At 32.8% G+C, this 21,865-nt stretch overlaps 1 protein-coding gene across 1 annotated transcript; it reads right to left on the bottom strand.

Moving 5' to 3' along the window:
- Positions 1 to 3,785: 3,785 nt before the first annotated feature.
- On the bottom strand, positions 3,786 to 20,899 carry LOC140056961 (transmembrane protein 231-like). Its single transcript, XM_072102492.1, has 7 exons — positions 20,750 to 20,899; positions 14,224 to 14,384; positions 12,740 to 12,865; positions 6,959 to 7,102; positions 5,971 to 6,052; positions 5,621 to 5,725; positions 3,786 to 5,509 (listed from the first exon to the last, which is right to left on the bottom strand). The coding sequence occupies exons 1-7, from the start codon at positions 20,886 to 20,888 to the stop codon at positions 5,355 to 5,357; spliced, it is 912 nt and encodes a 303-aa protein (XP_071958593.1). The 5' UTR covers positions 20,889 to 20,899; the 3' UTR covers positions 3,786 to 5,354.
- Positions 20,900 to 21,865: the final 966 nt, after the last annotated feature.

Genomic DNA, 21,865 nt, shown 5'->3' with positions numbered 1-21,865 from the left:
AATTTCTCTAGGTGGAACTGATTTATTAATCTGCACTCTTTATAATTGTTGTTGGACTTCAAAGCATAAAATCTGTGGTGGTGGACTCTCAGCTGGGAGGTATATAGGCAATTCATCAAGTTCGAGAGGATCCAGTTCACGAAAAATGTTTGCAACGTGTTCATTAATTTGTTTAGAGGCAACGGAATCTGGGATTGGTAAAGGATTATCAAATGTAATTCTTGATTTGTCTTTTCGCTTACCACAAATCTGCTTCACTTTGTCGTACCACGGGGATTGCTTACCTCAAGCGTTTTTACTTTATAACGATAGTACTTCTCCTTAGCTTTCTTTATTTCCCATATTACCTTACTGTATTTCTAAGTGTTTTGTAACGTTCATGTTTTTTCATCCTAAAAGCAGTTTGTCTATACCTGATCAGTTTCTTAATGTATGGAGTAATCCCAGGTCTATCGGTAGAATAAACTCGCAAATGTTTGGTAGGAAAAAACTTGTTGTACGCGGTGTTGAGGGTATCGTTCATAATTATATTCACTTTATTATCTTCATCTTTTATACTATAGACTTGCAACCAATCAAATTTGGTAATCCAGTTTCCGAAACTTCTCATCGACGAATCAGTACAAGGCTTAAAAATCTTTGTAACCATTACACTTAATTGAGTTGAGCGGTTTTCAAATAATGACATTGTGATCACTTTTTCCAAGTGGGGCTTGAATTATAGGAGTCATATAAAAATCTTTAAGGTCCGATATTATGAGATCAAGAATTTTGTCTCCTCTGGTTTTATCTTTAACCACTTGGTGCAAATCAACGACATGTTTAATTAGAGGGGAGATATCAACACTGTTGAAATCCCCAGCAATAATGACTTTTGTCAATAGAATTTCTCAGATGGTTCTAAGATTTAAAGAATTGGTATTAATATTGAATTGTTATCTATAGGGTGGTTTTTATGCTTCTTTTATTTCATTCCGAGTCGTTGTGACGAGTAGTTGTGACGAGTAGGTCCTAGTAGTGACGAGTAGTTCCGAGTAGTGACGAGTATTTACTGACTATTAATTACCTTTTTGAACAAAATCGGTGTATATTTAAAGAATTGTATTATTGAAATGTTATCTAGGGTGGTTTTTATGCTTTTTTTATTTCATTCCGAGTAGTTTCGAGTAGATCCGAGTAGTACCGAGTAGTTCCCAGAAGTTCCGAGTAGAGACGAGTAATTACGAGTAGTGACATGTAGTTCAGAGTAGTTCCGAGAAGTGATGAGTAGTTCAGAGTAGTGACGAGTAGTTACGAGTACTTCCGAATAGTTACGAGTAGTTTCGAATATTGACTGACTATATTTATGTAACCCGTTATCTAGGGTGGTATTTATGCTTTTTTTATTTCATTCCGAGTAGTAACGAGTAGTTCCGAGTAGTGACAAGTAGTTTTGAGTAGTTCCAAGTAGTAGTAGTAGTAGTCTAGATGGTCCAAGGCGATCAAGACATTCAAGATGGTTAAATGGTCCAATGTGGTGTGTATCAAGATGGCAAAGACGGGTCAAGGTGGTTGAGGTAGGGTCAAGATGGTCCAAGATGGTTAAATGATCCAATACGGTGTGTGTCAAGATGGCAAAGACGGTCAAGGTTGTTGAGGTAGGGACAAGATAGTCCAAGATGGTTTAATTGTCCAATGTGGTGTGTGTCAAGGTGGTCGAGGTAGGGTCAAGGTGGTCGAGGTAGTTTCAAGATGGTCCAAGGCGATCAAGATAATCAAGATGGTTAAATGGCCCAATATACGGAGTCTGTTAAGATGTCAAAGACGGGCCAAGGTGGTTGAGGTAGGGTCAAGATGGTCTAAGATGGTTAAATGGTCCAATGCGGTGTGTGTCAAGGTGGTCGAGTTAGGGTCAAGGTGGTCGAGGTAGGGTCAAGGTGGTCCAAGGCGATCAAGATGGTTAAACTGGATATGAAAGGAATTTAAAATTTCAAAAAAATGACTGTATGAATCCTTTTAATGTTAATAAACAACACACACAAAATTAGATTCAAATACCTAGTAGAACTTGAGAAATAACAAACAATTTAATTTTTTGTATAAAACGTCCGCAAAATGGCCGACCCAACTGGCACGCCATCTTAATTTTTATCAACGTTCTATACGCACGTACGAGATCGTCAAGTTTAGAGTTTAAAACACCCGGGGTTGTAGCCACGGCAGCAGTCGTTTTGCGATTGGTTAATGAATTTTAATACAGGCCAATCACCATTTTGTCTCGTTCGCGGACACGCGGTGTGTAAAACAAAATAAACATACCCATCATACACGAGAATCACGTGTTGCAAGCTCACTATTGCTGCAGTCGTAGAAAATATCGATATTTCACAAATCAATAAAAAGTTGTGTCTGCAAAGATTGTAATAAATTACCTTTGAGACCTGAGTGATACAGTAGTCACTTTAATTCTATCAACACCAGTCGGCTCCATCATATTCAAGTGATGGATTCTTTCATAAATGTCCATTGTACATAGTATTTGCTAAATAAATATATAAAAAAATTACAGTAGTCGTTTATTTGTTTATATACCCAGACCCACTATTTAGATGGTTAAAAACAAACACTATATGATGCATTGGTACTAGTGTACTGTCTAGTAGTACATTACCATAGTTACAGTATGACTGTAACCATAGCATTCACGTCTAAAGCGTTCTATTATGCATATTTTACTATTCTTCATAAATATTTAGTTCTGTAATTTTAATTGTCTACGCTCATTCTATACTTGGTGTCTTTAGTATACTGCATATGTACCGTGCAAGCATGATCAAAGTAACATCTATATAAAGTACGCTGGGCATCTTTCTATTCACCTGAAAAAAGGAAAATAAATACAGTATAATTAATGGCACAAAGACAAATGTATACATTCTATATTCCATATCACATGTTTATCTGCCCTCAAAAAAAAATAATAATTTAATATAATGTATTTATGTAGGTTTGATCAACAGCTTAATGGCAATGCTCAGTATCTGTTACCTTAATATTATAATTTGACTCTAACATTTGCACTTCCATTCCAATCAATCAATGCATTTGCTTATCCCTTCCAACAATTATCATAGTAGCACTGCAATTATAGACCTGTAGGTAGGTAAAAATACAAACGAATTGTTTGTTTATACTGTATTAATAATATATGATACAAGCTCAAATCCTAAGTTGCCTAACCAAGGCATGTAATAACAAAAAATTATTTTAATAATGCCTTAGTCAGAAACGGACACATACCACACACAACAATATTAATAAACGTAACACAATTGTGCCTACCATTAACACCCTCGACAATACATCAAGGAGCATACGCTCTCAGCTCACCTCTGGCCGGGCGACTAAACACCGTATCCAGCTAGCTGCAGTCACTACTAAAAAGGCCTAGCTAGGCCATGGATGGCCTCCATGGAATTGTCACCATTTACTCGTCCAACCGTTTCCTCAAAACGATGTTAACACCCGTGTTAACAAGAGGCTAACCTTCCGATGTTTAATGTGGACGAATTTCCATCAATTTCAGTTAATTAGAACAAAATAATAATAAAATGAATGTTTCAAATAATACGTGTATAATAAATAGCGAAATAACATCGCTCGCAAGAGGAGTGGGTCGAGAGATCGAGGCCGAAGGTGATCGACGCTGTGATTCTAACGCATGCACAAAATAACTCTGTGTACCCAGCAAGATAGGCATTTGGCTATGAATTTCGTGAAAGGTGGCCTTGAAAAACGAAATTAAAACAAACATGGTTGATAATATGAATTAATTTTATTCGATTAAGCTAACATACTTATCCAATAATAAAAATATCAAAGCGATAAGTAATTACTGCCATGCTTTCGCATCAATCAATGATTTACTCCTAAATTCCTATCTCTGTAATACAAAAATAACTTTTAGTGACGTCACAAAAGCTTTTCACAGGTTTCCCAGGGGCGTTTTGAGGGCGTTGTCGTCCAAAACCTTAAGTATGACTATGGCAAGCTTAAAACTGACTGATCTACACATTGAGCCAATAAAATGATATTGCTAGGAACCCTTTCATATCCATTTTAAATGGTCCAATACGGTGTGCGTCAAGATGGCAAAGACGGGTCAAGGTAGTCCAGGAGGGTCAAGATGGTCCAAGGCGATCAAGACATTCAATATGGTTAAATCAGGGTTAAATGGTCCAATACTGTGTCTGTCCAGATGGAAAAGACGTACAAGGTTCTTCAGGTAGGGTCAAGATGGTCCAAGGCTATCAAGATGGGTCAAGTTGCTCAAGGCAGTAAATACGATAAAGGAGGTCAAGACAAATATGTCAAACATATATATATGTTACAGTAATAAGCTCATAATATTTAATAACAAATACTACAGTAGTAAGGAATACCACAAAATATCATTACAACACTCAGATACTGTGAGTGTAAACACTCAGATACTGTGAGTGTAAACACTCAGATACTGTGAGTGTAAACACTCAGATACTGTGAGTGTAAACACTCAGATACTGTGAGTGTAAACACTCAGATACTGTGAGTGTAAACACTCAGATACTGTGAGTGTAAACACTCAGATACTGTGAGTGTAAACACTCAGATACTGTGAGTGTAAACACTCAGATACTGTGAGTGTAAATCAGTTTTATAAAAAAAAACAACAAAATTATAGATAATATACAACTTTGGAATATTTTATCAGTTAAAAATTTATAAATAGTTTAAATAATAATTTAAAGCATGAAGAGTATGGGTTATGTAATATGTTCAGTATACTCTACAACTATATAAGATAAGTAACGATATTTTTCAACTACAAAGAAGCTGTTTATATGCATGGAATCCACCCGTCTTCTTGTATGATATCAAGTTGTAAATCAGAAATTAAATAGATTAACTAAATAGGTTAACACTAGATCGCTTGTGAACACAGCTGCAAAACCTACAATGTAGTGTAACTATGAGACACTTATAAAGCAGGGCTTACGTCAGAACTCAGTGCAACTGAACTGAAAGGTGATAGTTGACCAAGAGCGCTTAAATGTCAAATTCCCAAGTATAGTTGTATACGAAACAGTATAATAATATGGTAACATCGAATTTATCAACTCAACACCATGTATGTTTACATATTTTGTGTTACTTTGAGTTGCAGTCAGTTGAAGTCAATTACTCAAGGCATGTTGGGTCCAGTTGAGTTCCATGTAGACATAAGCCCATCTTTACCCATTAAATAACCTAGATGTCTTTTGAATTAATAATACATCTCCTAGCAACCTTTCCAATTAGTAGTTTGTATTGTAACGGAGTTATTGGCATAAAAACTATTTTTTTAGAGGCTTTTCAACAATTGAATCAATTACCTGGTTTTGGAATGCAAAAGTTTTTAGGCGACCAATAATCATAATAAAAATAAGAAGAACAGAAACATACTGAATCCAACCCCATTTGATGACATACCAAAAGCCAGGAATATATGTAAACATTATTAAGGAAACAATATTATGTAAAATTATCTATCATTCACTTAATTGTCAGCTTGTTTTTAGGCCTATGAATAAGCATGAAATACAATAATGGAAAGGATATGGAATAAGTTCTTGAGGATATCGAATAACACCCTTAATCTCAAAATGTTGCGAAGTCGCTCTATCTGCTATCCACACAGGATACTCGCAAACATAACTGGTTGTCACTGTAGGTATTATGAAAATAAATAATTAGCATATTTACAGTACACATTTGTTTAGTAATTTTATGATAAAGAGGAAAATGATTTTTCCCAAAACATTGAACACTCACATAATAAATCAAAATGTTGTGGTTTCAATTCTACCTTTTCTGCATACATACACCACAATTTACTAGAGAATACAAATTTTATACAAAATTCTTTTAATGGGAAAAAAATATTTGAAAAATAAAACAAAAAGGATTTACCATTTCTTTCCAAATATTTACTAAAAATATTCTTTAGTTGATAATCAGTAGAAAATATGCTTTCCTTATTAATGACAGGAACCTAGTAACAAAAACAATTGTTACAAATCATTATTATTCAAATAATTACCCTAATTGTTAACCCTAACCCTTATTAATGACAGGAACCTAGTAACAAAAACAATGGTTAGTACTACATTATTATTTATTTACCTCCGCCAAGGAGGTATATGTAATCGGTAGCGTGTGTTTGTTTGTTTGTTTGTGTTTGTTTGTTTGTTTGTTAGCAGGATTACTCAAAAAGTAATCACAAGATCTTTACCAAAATGAATAGACAGATAGATATGTGGTCAAGGACCATTCCATTAAATTTTGGGACCATTTGGGACCACAGCCCCAATTCTGGACCACTTTTTAGTATACTTTTTCAGACCTGCTAGTGTTAAAAGATAGGACAGAATTTTTCAAAAGCCGGCTAGCAGTCTTAAAGTAACAAGTAAACTGAAATTGCATTTTCTCGAGAACTACTTGTCCAAAAAACTTCATTTTTGAACAATTTGTGATTTGTAATTTTAAAACATAATTTGATTTAATGTGCACGTTTTTTGATGCGAGTAGTTTAAAAAACCTATTTCTTTTCAAATTCACTCGTTTGATTTTCGCGTTGCTGTTCTATTGTTAGTCAACTGAAGCTATTGTTAATTGAAAGGCTTGTTACATAACCATTACACCATACTCGCATACACATACTTGTAATGAAATTAGCCTAAATCACAAACAGCATTAAGACTAAAAATATATATATTATTTTTTTTTTCCGGAGAAATCTTATGTAGGAGAATTTTACAGTAGGCGGAGGTATGCACTTTCTAGTTTCCAGTATGTTATCAGTTCAAATAATTAATTGTGATCGAATTCATCTTACTTCATTTACTTTTATTTACTCTCTATATGAAGATAAAATAGACTAGTACTGTAGAGTACTTACATTGTATCTAACATCAGAACCTTTATGAGCAAGTGGAGACTTGAGCCGCAATTGTAATTCACCATCTGTAAATAATTCAGCACCACTAATTGCTGAGTTATGGTAAATATACGCCATTGATTCCATTTTTAATTTTGTTTGTCTCTGTAAGAAAAACAAAATACATTTTCCTATTAATACTCATTATCCAGCCAAATTACTGTAGCGTTGACAGAATCCATTAGAAAAGTTAAAAGACCAGTTGGCAGACCAAAAACTACCTGGATAGGAAACATAAACAAAGGACTCAAAAAAGCAAATAAATCGATTGCAAAATTAATGACAGACCATCAGACCACCGAAAGAGAGTCATGGAAACGATTAGCATACGCAATGTCTACCCAAGACGAATAGCGTAACGGATGATGATGAAACTCATTATCCGTTCTATAGCATGGTTAGATTAAATCTTTGACGCACTGTTGCTAGAACTTGGCACATGACCAAACTTGGGTAGAGATTGTAAACAAGCAATATTAACTTTGCATAGGTTTTTCAGAAAATCATAATTTTTATATGCTGGAGTTTATTTAGTGGATGGTAATGGGGTGTGAAAATGATCGTATTAAACTGGTTTGGAGTCTAAATGGGATTGAACATTTATCTAATATGCAATTAATGATAATATAATCAACGACTTTCATAAAGACTATTTATATTAATTTTAAAATTTAGGATATCTTAAACATTTTGTTAACTTACATACACGTGCGTAGCCTGTAACTTTTGACGTGTTTGTATAATGAGGTTTCATGTTGAAAAATGAATAAAATATGATGGAATTACTAAAGAAAGGTTGTAAAAAAGAAACCTGACAAAAAGAGTGCAAATTAACGTTTAACGCGCAGTATGCATGTAAAAATCTGTGCACTCATTGCAATTTTTTAAAAGCCTGAAACATACCCAATTTCATCAAAAATAAATTTCTGAAAATGTAAGTGCGAACACATGCGTTATATGCACTACACACATAATTGTATTGCCATACGATGAAATATGACCTGAAATTTAAGAGTACCAAATTTGTTTACATATTATTATGATACATGTTTGTGAAGATATGATTTTCAAATGTAGGTCCCATACCAGTCTTGCAGCAGGTATAGATAAACCCAAAAGTAAAATTGATTACAGACAATGTATTCAATTTTGAACCCGTGTCATGTGAATGGGTCTTTAGCTATCTGAGCAATCTTCCAACAAAGAAAGCTACTGGGTTTGACAACTTACCCCCATATATTTATAAAATAGCTGCTCAAACAATTTCCCCAATTATTACGCATATTATAAATCATTCGTTTACTACATGCTGTTTTCCTACAAATTGGAAAATTGCAAAGGTAAAACCCATATTTAAGAAAGGTGATAACTCGAACCCAAGTAACTATCGTCCTATTTCTATACTACCAGTAATTTCAAAAATTATAGAGCGTGCTGTCTTTGATCAACTATATACATATTCAAATATTAATAACCTAATATATGTAAATCAATCTGGTTTTCGTCCATCGTACTCTACATCTACAGCACTTGCCAACATTACTGAAAATTGGTACAGTCAAATTGATAAGGGTAGGATGGTCGGTCTATGCATGCTTGATTTCAAAAAAGCATTTCATACGGTAAACCATCACATATTATTGAGTAAATTAAGATTATATGGACTTTTATTACAATACAGTGGTTTAAAAGCTACCTTTCTGAAAGATCCCAATTCACAAATGTCAATGATATGTTATCTGAACGTACGGTCATCAAATGCGGGGTGCCCCAGGGTTCAATCGTCGGCCCTTTGGCTTTCCTTATATATATAAATGATATGCCACACGTTGTTAACAAGTGTAAACTTAGTATGTATGCAGACGACACTATTATATATTATGCATCAGAAAATGAAAATGAAATTTATCAAACAATAAACTATGAACTTGAACACATTTATGATTGGCAGAAGAATAACAAACTAAGTCTTAACATCTTAAAATCAGAATTTATGCTAATAGGATCAAATCAGAAACTCTCCAAAATTGAAAACCGAGAACGTTCTGTCCACATAAATAATGTTCAAGTTCCTAGAGTATGCTACAGTAAACATCTTGGTGTAAACATTTATGAAACGCTAAGCTGGAAATACCATATTGAATATACTCGTGCGAAGGCTCTAAAAGGTTTAGGTATGCTTAAACGATGTAGACACATTTTTCAAAATAATATATTAAGAAATATTGCAAATTCTATTATTATTCCACATCTAACTTATTGTAGTCTAATCTTGGGGTAATTGTGGCTCGAACTTTCTAAAAAGAGTACAAACTGTACAAAATAGAACAGCCCGAATCATATTTGGCCTATCTTGGGACACACCAAGTAAAGCCTGGTTTCCTGTCGACGTAAGATTTGGAAATGCGAACGTTTGTTACGATTGTTGCGTTTGTTACGTCTCTTCCGTTAAGTTGAACAAAAGTGAACGTCGTTTTGATCGTTCTGAACCGCAGGCTCACGAGCCGATAACGACCCTTACGTAAAGTTGACTTTTTTAACATCAAGCGCTTACGGTCGTCTTATGATCGTTACGTAAAGTTGAAATTTTTTCTTACGTTTCTGTGTTTGCTCGATCGATGGTTGCCCATGTCAGGCAATTGTTTTTCAGGTAGGCAGCCTAGGCTTAGAAAGGCATACATGCTGTGTGGCATATACTGTACATAGGCCTAGCTACATAAAACGGAAAATCATAACCACTACTATTTTACTGTAATATAGGCCTAAGGCAAGAGGCCTGTACTAAAAATGTCCTAGACCGTAGCCTTCTTGTAGGCCTAGCCTAGGCGTACTTAGTAATACTAGGCCTAGGCTAGCCTACTACTAAAAGCCTTTTTTAGGCCTACCTACTATATAGCCTAGGCCCCTAGTACTTAGTAGTAGTAGGCCTCCTATACTAGCCTACTTCTACTAGGCTAGGCCCTACAAACAAGTACTAGGCCTATCCCAATTAAGTGGACCACCATCTGTAGGCCTAGGCTAGCTTTGGAATTAGGCATAAATTCTCTTTTTTTTAGTGTGACTTTATTTTATATGATAGGCCAAATTAAAAAAAAAACATTTTAACATTTTAATGTATTGGAACTACACACTCTACACAATAATTCCAACTTCTAAACTGCAACAAAAATGATCTACAGTGAAACTCTTCTTTTACATGCCCTTTGGTTGGAATGTGTTTAAAAACTAAATGTTTGTAACTAAAAATGTTATCATACTGTACACATAATTATAACTAATAACAGTAGTTCAGCTGCTTAACAGGAAAATGCTATAAATTAAAATTTGTAGTCATTCTTAAGAAAAACAAGTGAAAAACACTTTAAATATATATGTTTAATTATTTTTCTTTGATTTAAAATAATTATTGAAAAGCTTCAAAACACTAGTTTTAAAATGTTAAATATTTTTACAGAGCAAATTTTAAACACAAAATGAGGCCTATAATGATTCCAAAGTAAATACTGCCCAGTACATAGGAAATATCACACTTATTTATTATTAACATTTTTACATGTGAACAGAAAGTCTGCTTCTAGTACCACTGAAAATTAAACAAAACATTGATATTAACATTGATAATGTATCAACATTGAAAGTGTATGTGTTGCATTTACAAATTGTTTTGCTTTATTAAATAGATATACAAGAATGACACCAGAAAGATTGAATCAACTTGTGTCCTTAATTCAGCTCCATCTGAAAGAGAGAAATTACAGTTATTACAGTGTACCACAGTTTCAGAGTTTAAAAATATGTTTATAGTTTTAGTACTCAACTTTTTAGATTTATTTAAAGGTTTAATTTCCTGTATCATATATATTTTGTGACACAGTGTATGCAAAGAAAGTTACTGTATATCACTTAAGGTAATCAGTAAAAGTGTTTGTGTTTGCTTTTTAAAAATGTATTTAGTTAATAAGTAAGTAATTATAGTATTTAGTTAAAGGTTTATTGTCGGTATTATATATTCTGTATGCCATGGTGTATGCATCTATTGTTTTTGAGAATTTATATAAATGGCCTAATCCATAAAATAGTATTGTGCAGAATGTATTTGTAAATAAATTTATTTAACAAGTATATTTACTGTATGCTTCTTATTATTAAGTGCGGAGGGATATTGAATGGCAATATTATTTAATAACTTTATTATTATTACTATTATTATCATTATTATTAATTGTTATTAAATGTCTTACCTTCTGTATTTAATATTACATCTACTGCATCAGAGTCTAATAGCATGCTTCTTATAACAACACAAACAACAAAAACATTGATTAGAAAAACTCAGATGGAGCAAATAGTGCCGGTTTAAATTGTTTAAACACATCGAATCATTTCTCCTAATAAAAGAATAGTTAATGAACTTAATTACCGGAAGGAGAATATGTCAATAAAATAAAGAAAAGTGTGAATAGAAAGAACTTGAATATAATTGTACGTTTTTAATAGGGCTAATTTTTATCCTTTTTTGGTAAAGAGGTGTTGTAAAAAAGCTGCTTTTATTAATGAAATTCGTATTTTCGTATCTATTAAAAATAGGCCTATCCTTTTCCATTGTATATCTTGCGCTTACGACTCTTACGCTTACGTAAAGTTGACTCCAAGTCAACTTTACGTAAGAATCGCTAATAACGCAACGCAAGTAATCGCAAGCAATAAAATCCCGGTTTCCTGTAAATTCGCGATAAATCGACGTATCAGACGGAGATTCGATACCCCGGTTTCCTGTCGATCGTCTATTTTTCTTGCGTTTACGTCGATTTCACCAAAATATTGTCGTAAGCGGTTTCCTGTCAAATGTTGGTTTCTTACGTAAAATCGACGTAACAATCGTAACTGACGTTAGAAAAACTGACTCTTACGTCGACAGGAAACCAGCCTTAAAGATGCACTTCAGCGAGTAAATTGGCTTACCCTCTCAACTAAAGATGAGTATGAATGTTGCATGTTAATTTATAAAGTTATGACGGGGCGTGCACCCACATATCTATCAAATCTAGTTAAACAAAATAATTTCAAATATAACTTTAGACATAATGATACAAACCTCTGTGTTCCGAAACCTCGCACTGAGTATAAAAAACGTAGTATTTCTTATAGGGGGGTTATAACTTGGAAGACACATAATATTGATATCAATAAGATGCCACAATCTCTGAACATATTCAAAACAGAAATTGCAAACAAAATTAAACTGGAAGCCTAATGCTGTATTATTTTATAAATTCTTTCTTTTAATGTTTTTGTATAAATGTGTATACACTGTATTATTTGTATATATTATATTACCTATCACGAACTTGTGGAAGAACACCTTTATTTTATGGTGAACGAGTTTTATATTTTGTACTTTTGTATGTTATAATTTCATGAATAAATAAAGATTTTGATTGATTACAAACGTGAAATTCGTTAAATCGCAAAATAATGCTAAGGAAGAATAAATAAAGTTTATGACAACAACAAAAATACATTATCATGCATATATAATTAAATGGAGGATGTAACTTAACCCACTTATGCCAAAAAAGCAAAATATCTACTAGATTTGGTACAAATTTTCACAGCACCAAACAATACCATGGACTGGGAATCCACACAATTTTTTTGATTCAGTCAAGCATTAGATCGCAATGATATGAATGCCTGATTAGGGTACGAAACGTGACATATTCACTACAAGACTATACTTACATGTAATTGATAATCAAAGATGAGAATAAGTTTTACAGAGAAAACTTGTGTATCAAGTAATGGAACTTTAATGTTGTAATGTAACTTGTCTGCTTTGCCATCCATGTTGTTGTCCTCTTCTCTTGTCTGTAAATAGTGAATAATGCATTAATGAGATTCAAAGACCACCCTTGACAACAAAGGACCACATTATACAGAAATGAAAAGGGCATTAATGAGATGCAAAGACCACCCCTGACAACAAAGGACCACATTATACAGAAATGAAAAGGGCATTAATGAGATGCAAAGACCACCCTTGACAACAAAGGACCACATTATACAGAAATGATAAGGGCATTAATGAGATGCAAAGACCACCCTTGACAACAAATGACCACATTATACAGAAATGATAAGGGCATTAATGAGATGCAAAGACCACCCCTGACAACAAAGGACCACATTATACAGAAATGATAAGGGCATTATAATGAGATGCAAAGACCACCCCTGACAACAAAGGACCACATTATACAGAAATGGTAAGGGCATTAATAAGATGCAAAGACCACCCCTAACAACAAAGGACCACATTATACAGAAATGATAAGGGCATTAATAAGATGCAAAGACCACCTCTAACAACAAAGGACCACATTATACAGAAATGATAAGGGCATTAATGAGATGCAAAGACCACCTCTGACAACAAAGGACCACATTATACAGAAATGATAAGGACATTAATGAGATGCAAAGACCACCTCTGACAACAAAGGACCACATTATACGTAAATGATAAGGGCATTAATGAGATGCAAAGACCACCTCTGACAACAAAGGACCACATTATACAGAAATGAAAAGGGCATTAATAAGATGAAAAGACCACCCCTAACAACAAAGGACCACATTATACAAAAATGATAAGAGCATTAATAAGATGCAAAGACCACCCCTGACAACAAAGGACCACATTATACAGAAATGATAAGAGAATGAGATGCAAAGACCACCCCTGACAACAAAGGACCACATTATACAGAAATGATAAGGGCATTAATAAGATGCAAAGACCACCCCTGACAACAAAGGACCACATTATACAGAAATGATAAGGACATTAATAAGATGAAAAGACCACCCCTGACAACAAAGGACCACATTATACAGAAATGGTAAGGGCATTAATGAGATGCAAAGACCACCCCTGACAACAAAGGACCACATTATACAGAAATGATAAGGACATTAATGAGATGCAAAGACCACCCGTGACAATAAAGGACCACATTTAACTTAAATTGTTAGTCAGACAGTTTGTCAGTTTCCTATACAAATGAGTTTGATTCTGATATAGCCTACTGAACAATTGTTGTTTAAACTACAGTAATTATTAAAAATTACATTAAACATGCAAATTCTTTTATCTAGAAAAGAAACTAATTTGTTGGCCTTATTATAGTATCTAAAATTTAAAGTTATAATCATTTTAATATTACCTTTACAACTGGTACTACAAGATTTGACTGTTCAAGAACATTAAAATGTTCATATGTACTCCATGCAATATATGAATCTGATGTCTCTAATATTAGAAGAAGCTCATGTTTAAAATTAACCTCGGCTTGTTCTCTATACACACCCTCTTTTATCCAGAAACCTACAATCAATGTATATATTGTATATAAAGGGGAAGTATGACAATTGTAAGAAGGGGGAAGGATTTTTGATTGAAGCATTTATTTTGAAGAAGGTTGGATATTAGATTGTAAAAGTTATTGTGAAGCTGTTGTTTAAAGTGCGGTGCTTCTGCAGTTTCGCACCACACTGTTATATCTTTAATTTCTCACCTAATTTTCTTCTCACACCCACATCATACAATTTTGGGCCATTATGTAACATGTTCCCATGATTACCTTTATCACAATAAAAAATGCCTTTCAAAACAGCTCCTTTTCCTCAAATACTTCGATTGAACTGTGGCCATTTTAGAATCAGAAAATTGCCAGAAATCAATGTATTTTTTATTTTAAACTGCAGAGAGTGGTTTAATAAAGAACCAGCTGTATATCAAAACGGCGACGATATGATGAGTCCGTACATATAACATTTTATTTTTAAAAAACAATTCACAGTTTTAAAAATCATAAACCATATTTCAATTTCAATATGTAAAACACATCTATCATTCTATCTTACTGTATTAAAAAATAGAAAATGATTTTTTTTTTTTTAGTGAATGTATTGATTAGTGACTGAGATAATTTTCTTTGATAGGCGTATTTATTAATATGAATAATAATTTAATTTAACCTCTATTACGCCAGCTGAAAACATTTCTTGCCTTTCAAAACTATGCCTATATGTGTAATCGGATTTTATAATATTTCCCTCTATAGTTTCTACATTTTTTATTATTATCCAAAAAAATTCTCGAATCGAAGATATAACGGTGTGGTGCGAAACTGCAGTAGCGCCTAAAAAGTGCTTACTGGATTGTTGAAAATTGATTGAAATTAAAGCTTTGTTTTTGAGTTATTTTATTTTATTATTTTTATTAAGAGCCGATTGTAAATTAATATAATACAGTAATAAAATACAAATAAAATATAGGCCCCTACATTGATTTTATTATCGGAAGGCACACGTAATATTATAGAATTATTTAGATTCGATAGTACATGATTTGGCTTAGGTCCATCTCGGCCGCCAACAACCTCGGCCGCCGGTTACAGAACGCGATATTGTATGGAGCGCCAAAAGTGCCTGTTATGATAGTGTAATGGTGACGACGTGGAATTACAGTCGAAGCGGCCGCCAACAACCAAAGCGGCCGCTAGTTCAATAACGGTAATCTGTATGGAACGCCGTGTGCGCTTTGATTGTCGTTGTTTTGTAATCTTAGATATTAAGATTCGGCAATACCGTACGTAAATTAAAGATTCGATAGTATGTAAATGAGATATAAAGATTCGGCAATACCGTACGTAAATTATTAATGCAATACTGTATAAAGATTCGATAGTATGTAAATGAGATATTAAGATTCGGCAATACCGTACGTAAATTATTTAATGCAATACTGTATAAAGATTTGATAGTATGTAAATGAGATATTAAGATTCGGCAATACCGTACGTAAATTATTTAATGCAATACTGTATAAAGATTTGATAGTATGTAAATGAGATATTAAGATTCGGCAATATCGTACGTAAATTATTTAATGCAATACTGTATAAAGATTTGATATAGTATGTAAACGACCTAGAGCAGGATATACATTTTTCGTTTATATAGATTTAATTGATATTTTTTAGGAACTAGATTATTTATGTGGATATTTTTTATTTGGTTAATAAATATTTATTATCAATCATTAAACTAATTTTTTTTTTTGTATTTCACAGGTCTCGGAGAAGGACTGTCTTTTCAAAATGGCCATTTCTAACCACGTTTAAATATTATATTAGGCATAATATTATATTTGGCATATAAAAATTTACCTCTATTTATAATTATGTACTGTATTGCTTAATATATTATATAGGGAATATACGTCTATGTCTTTTATTAAGCAAACATTTACGTAAAAGAGAACAATTTATTTAAAAACAATAATTTTTACAATCTAGCCCGTAAAGTCAGCGTATCCATTTTTATACTTATGCATACTGTGGTAGATTGTATCATATATATATACAGTATATATATAACATACTATTCGATCATCTTATTTTTATTTCTATTTTATTTATATCCGTTAATGTAGGGTAATATTAAGTTTATAATGATTATTGTTGAGGCAAATCACGTGTATATTTTATTTCTAATGTTTAAAATAGTTTTTTTGTAAAATGATCATTAGGCCCTATATGCGAGTTACTGAAATAAACCCCCGAATAAGCCATATTGGAGATGCGCCTTCTATGATCGTGCAGCTGTTTCCCGTAACAATACGTTATTTTGCTGACGGGGTTTCCCCTTTTTAAAAAAACATGCACTTGTTAGTGTGTCAAATCATGGACAAAACACGTACGATCGTTGTCCATGGCCAGGTAAAGATGACGTCTATTACTAAATAACCATACGTTTGAAACGTCCATAGGAGGCCTCCTGCACCTGTTTTTGTGAAACGATCCAATGAGCTATGCTCGACGCGATTATGAGATCATGTTCCGAATATGAGCACTGTTTCTATAATTTGACAGTAGGATTTATATATAATCTACGTATATATACGTCGGCGATACTATAGATTTTAATTTGAAAAATCTTTTATTTCTTCATGTATAATAATCATTTAATGTAAATAATTAAGTAAGTGCAACTTAGTGTCTCACATTCATATGCCGTTCGTAAATCTCAATGTTTAAATATCAGTACAGATTACCTCTTTGAGAATCGTGTTCACCTTATTATCCATACATTTATTCTCACATCTATCATTAATTGTACATCATAGTTCTACTGTAGGGCCGGTAGATTGATTTATAACGGCATAGTATCTATATATTTTATTATTATCCCAAACCATGCTCACTTCAGAGTGGCGGATATCGAATGCAAAAATCATAATCCATGCATCATCTTCCTTTATTGCATAAACCTCCTAAGCTGGTATAGAACGAGTTTCGTAATTAACTGTGATTAAAAAATACGCAATAGGCGCGTCTACTATTTATTATTTTCAAAACTTTAAACAGTGGCATGCCAATCTTTTCAAAAACTTGCACAACATTCAATAAAACAAAAACAAAACATTTTTAAAACGATTTTCTAAAAGAACACATTACACTTCATTAAAACATGTAAGATAAAATGAAAACACAAATTATTTATAAATAATGAGATAAATATTTATATTTACTGTACTTAAAAAATAACGTCAAATAGTAGGCCAATTAAATAGAAATTCTAATATTCAAAATTAACTGAAAACATAATGAGCGTTTTCATTAAAAATGTATCTAATGCGCCATATACAAATTAGCGCGACCAAAATAAAACGCGACCGATATCAAACGTAACTAATATGATAAAAAGCGTATATAGCGGCGCTCCATACAAAATACCGGATGTTGATTTTATCGCGACCGATTTCAAACGTGACCGATTTCATCTGACACCTTTAGGGGTATCACAAATAATATTTTTTTAAAGTTAGCCAGCTTTAGATATAAAATAAATCGAATACTAAATAATATCGATATTGATTGATACTACTAATTTATTAATCTGAAAAAAAGCATTTATTAAAACAATAATTAAAAGTTAATTAATGACTTTATTAATTAGTATACATGTAGAATAGGATTACGGTCGAAGCGGCCGCCAACCAAAGCGGCCGCTAGTTCAATAACGGTAATTTGTATGGAACGCCGTGTGCGCTTTGATTGTCGTTGTTTTGTCATTTTTGATTGTCATTGTTTCGATCGTCAGGTTTTCTTTTCCTCGGACGTAAATAACAACTTACATTATTAATATTATGTAATATATTCTCTTTTTTGACAGATTGAATGTGATACCTTCTTTTAAACGAAATGGCGAATCGATGATTACTTACTTTAACTGTTCTAAATGATATAGGCCTATATGTTTAATAAAGTCAATAAAAAACATTGTGGTGTTTTTATTGTATAATATATAATATGCCAATTATTAAGAATAATATATATATTTTTTCAATAAAATATATCAAATCAAAATATATATATTTGTTATTGTATATTAATATATTAGTAAAGTAACTACTGTAAGTAGTACGTGTTCGCAAACATAATTTAATTACAATAACATGATGACATCAATCTATTTATTTAATATCCTAAATTGTTTTATACCTTCAGATATATAAATATTGATCAATTTAAAATTAGTTTTAAATACTAAAATAAGACGCAAGTGCCTGTACGGTACGGTAATTAATTACGTGAATTTCTGCTAATAACTCGACTGGCGGCCGGCCAGGAATAGTGCTGTAGAAGGTCGCGTTTTCGTCTTCACGTTGCTTCATTGAAAACACAAACAATGTATTACAATGGAATAACACTTAAATGTATAACACACCCTATTACTAATAATAAAAACCAAGATTCGATAGTACAGTGTAAACGAGATATAAAAATTCGGCAATACCGTACGTAACTTATTATTGCAATACTGTATAAAGATTCGATGTAAATGAGATATAAAGATTCGGCAATACCGTACGTAAATTATTAATGCAATACTGTAAAGATTCGATGTAAATTAATGAGATATAAATATTCGGCAATACCGTACGTAACTTATTATTGCAATACTGTATAAAGATTCGATGTAAATGAGATATAAAGATTCGGCAATACCGTACGTAAATTATTAATGCAATACTGTAAAGATTCGATGTAAATGAGATATAAATATTCGGCAATACCGTACGTAAATTATTATTGCAATACTGTATAAAGATTCGATGTAAATGAGATATAAAGATTCGGCAATACCGTACATGAATTATTAATGCAATACTGTATAAAGATTTGATGTAAATTAGATATAAATATTCGGCAATACCGTACGTAAATTATTATTGCAATACTGTATAAAGATTTGATGTAAATGAGATATAAAGATTCGGCAATACCGTACGTAAATATTAATGCAGTACTGTATAAAGATTCGATAGTATGTAAATGAGATATAAATATTCGGCAATACCGTACGTAAATTATTAATGCAATACTGTATAAAGACTCGATAGTATGTAAATGAGATATAAAGATTCGGCAATACCTTAATAGTACGTAAATTATTATTGCAATACTGTAAAAAGATTCTATGAGATACAAGTATTCAGCAATACCGTACGTAAATTATTAATGCAATACTGTATAAGGATTCGATAGTAAATGAGATATAAATGTTCGGCAATACCGTACGTAAATTATTATATTGCAATACTGTAAAAAGATTCGATAGTATGTAAATGAGATATAAAGATTCGGCAATACCGTACGTAAATTATTATTGCAATACTGTATGAAGATTCGATAGTATGTAAATGAGATATAAATATTCGGCAATACCGTACGTAAATTATTATATTGCAATACTGTAAAAAGATTCGATAGTATGTAAATGAGATATAAAGATTCGGCAATACCGTACGTAAATTATTATTGCAATACTGTATGAAGATTCGATAGTATGTAAATGAGATATAAATATTCGCCAATACCGTACGTAAATTATTAATGCAATACTGTATAAAGATTCGATAGGAGAGTGCTCAAGAAACGTCGGGTCAAGAGGATAAAATAAACAAATAAATAAATAGTACGTAATAAATGAGACATAGAGGTTCAATAGTATGTAGATTATGATGCAAACGTAAATTATTAATGATTCGATAATATATAATGTAAATATATTTAGTTAGTTATTAATATTAAAATACAAATAAAATATACATTAATTTATCCGCAGGCAAACTTAATTATTATAGAAATATAAAGATTCGATAGTACATGATTTGGCTTATATTTATTGGTTTGACCATACACACAGCTGTAACTCAACTCGCCATAGGCCATGGCGTTGACAACGACAATCAAAGATTAAAGCGCACATGGCGTTCCATACAAATGACGATATTAAACTGGCGGCCGCTTTGGTTGGCGGCCGCTTCGACCATACTCCGTAGAATACGTGCGTATGCGCTGCATTAAATTTTAATTACTCACAATACAAGCATCGGTGGCGCGCCATACAATTCGGCTTTTTAATCCGGCGGCCGAGATTGTCGGCGGCCGAGATGGATCTAACCCCATGATTTTTGGCTTTATTGGTTTGACCATACTCCTTTACCCGTAGCTCAACTGGCCATTGGCCATCAGGGCGTTGACAACGACAATCAAAGATTAAAGCGTACAACGGTCGCTTTCCTTGGCGGCCCCTTCGACCATACTCCCGGCCTACTACTACTACCACCTAGCCTACTAGGCCTAGCTAAAAACATGCGTAGCCTAGTAGTACACCTACCTTGACTAGAATAAGTAACAAGAAATGGTGGAATTGATGTTAATAAAAACATAACAATAATAAATACACTAGCTTTAGTGCAAAATGACGATTTGTATCTCTGTTGAATAGGATGACTGTAAACTTCATACACCGCCATGGTGAATAAGTGTTAGCAAAGAATATATCACAAGAATGAGTATTCCGCGATTTTTGCATGAGAAATTTGTAACAGAGAGCTCCAGTGAGTGATGCCCGCCCTCATAAGGGCGGATGTATACATACTAAATAAGACTTGATTTAATAGACTTGATGCATGTCACATTAAATAGAATTATGATGATAGTTTTTGCAATTGTAAACTATTTTATAATACATATTTATTAACAAACTAGTGTTTATTCACTTTTACAGACAATTATTTACTAACATGCTAAATTAGTTCACAAAAAAGGCCTAACACAGCAACACCAAAAATCAACGAATATTACTCAGCACGGCCCATTCTTTACCATTGCCGCGTGTACTACTCTACGCCCGGTAAATTAAGTATTGTTTATATGATATAAATTAGTATAAAATACATGGTATTATTAGGATAAAATGTTAAATGTCATTAACATTTATTTGTTTTACCAGAAACAAGTTAAATATAGGAATATTATTAAACTATCGTTCGTGAAAACGCGTAAACACCAACACGCCCGGTCACGCTATTGTAGCGCCCGGTTGATAAAGCAAACTGTTTATACGGCAGTTTTTACTAAATAAATTGCATAAAACGAACAATTAAATATCCAAATAGTATTTAACATGATGTTGGCATGTAGTTGATAACATTTTTTATCATGTAAATACTACCGGTGGTCTAGCCTTTGATTAGTGAAACCGTCACAAAAAGTTGTATACATCCCAGATACATCCACACTTATGGCGGCGCCCTACCACATGGACAATATTACTGTTACAGGGAAAATCGCGGATTACTCATTCTTGTGATATATATTCTTTGGTGTTAGCGCGACCTCGATCGATCTTTGTTGTTGCGTCGTCGTTGTGATTGCAATTGTTTGCATGTTATTACTGTACCAATTTTATGGCGCGCCCACAGTGCCTGAAAAATAATGATTAAGTGCC

The sequence above is a fragment of the Antedon mediterranea genome, chromosome 8, assembly GCF_964355755.1.
Source record: "Antedon mediterranea chromosome 8, ecAntMedi1.1, whole genome shotgun sequence".
In the NCBI taxonomy this organism is placed as follows: domain Eukaryota; kingdom Metazoa; phylum Echinodermata; class Crinoidea; order Comatulida; family Antedonidae; genus Antedon; species Antedon mediterranea.
Note: the sequence above shows the minus strand (reverse complement) of the source record. Positions and strands in the feature narration are given on the sequence as shown.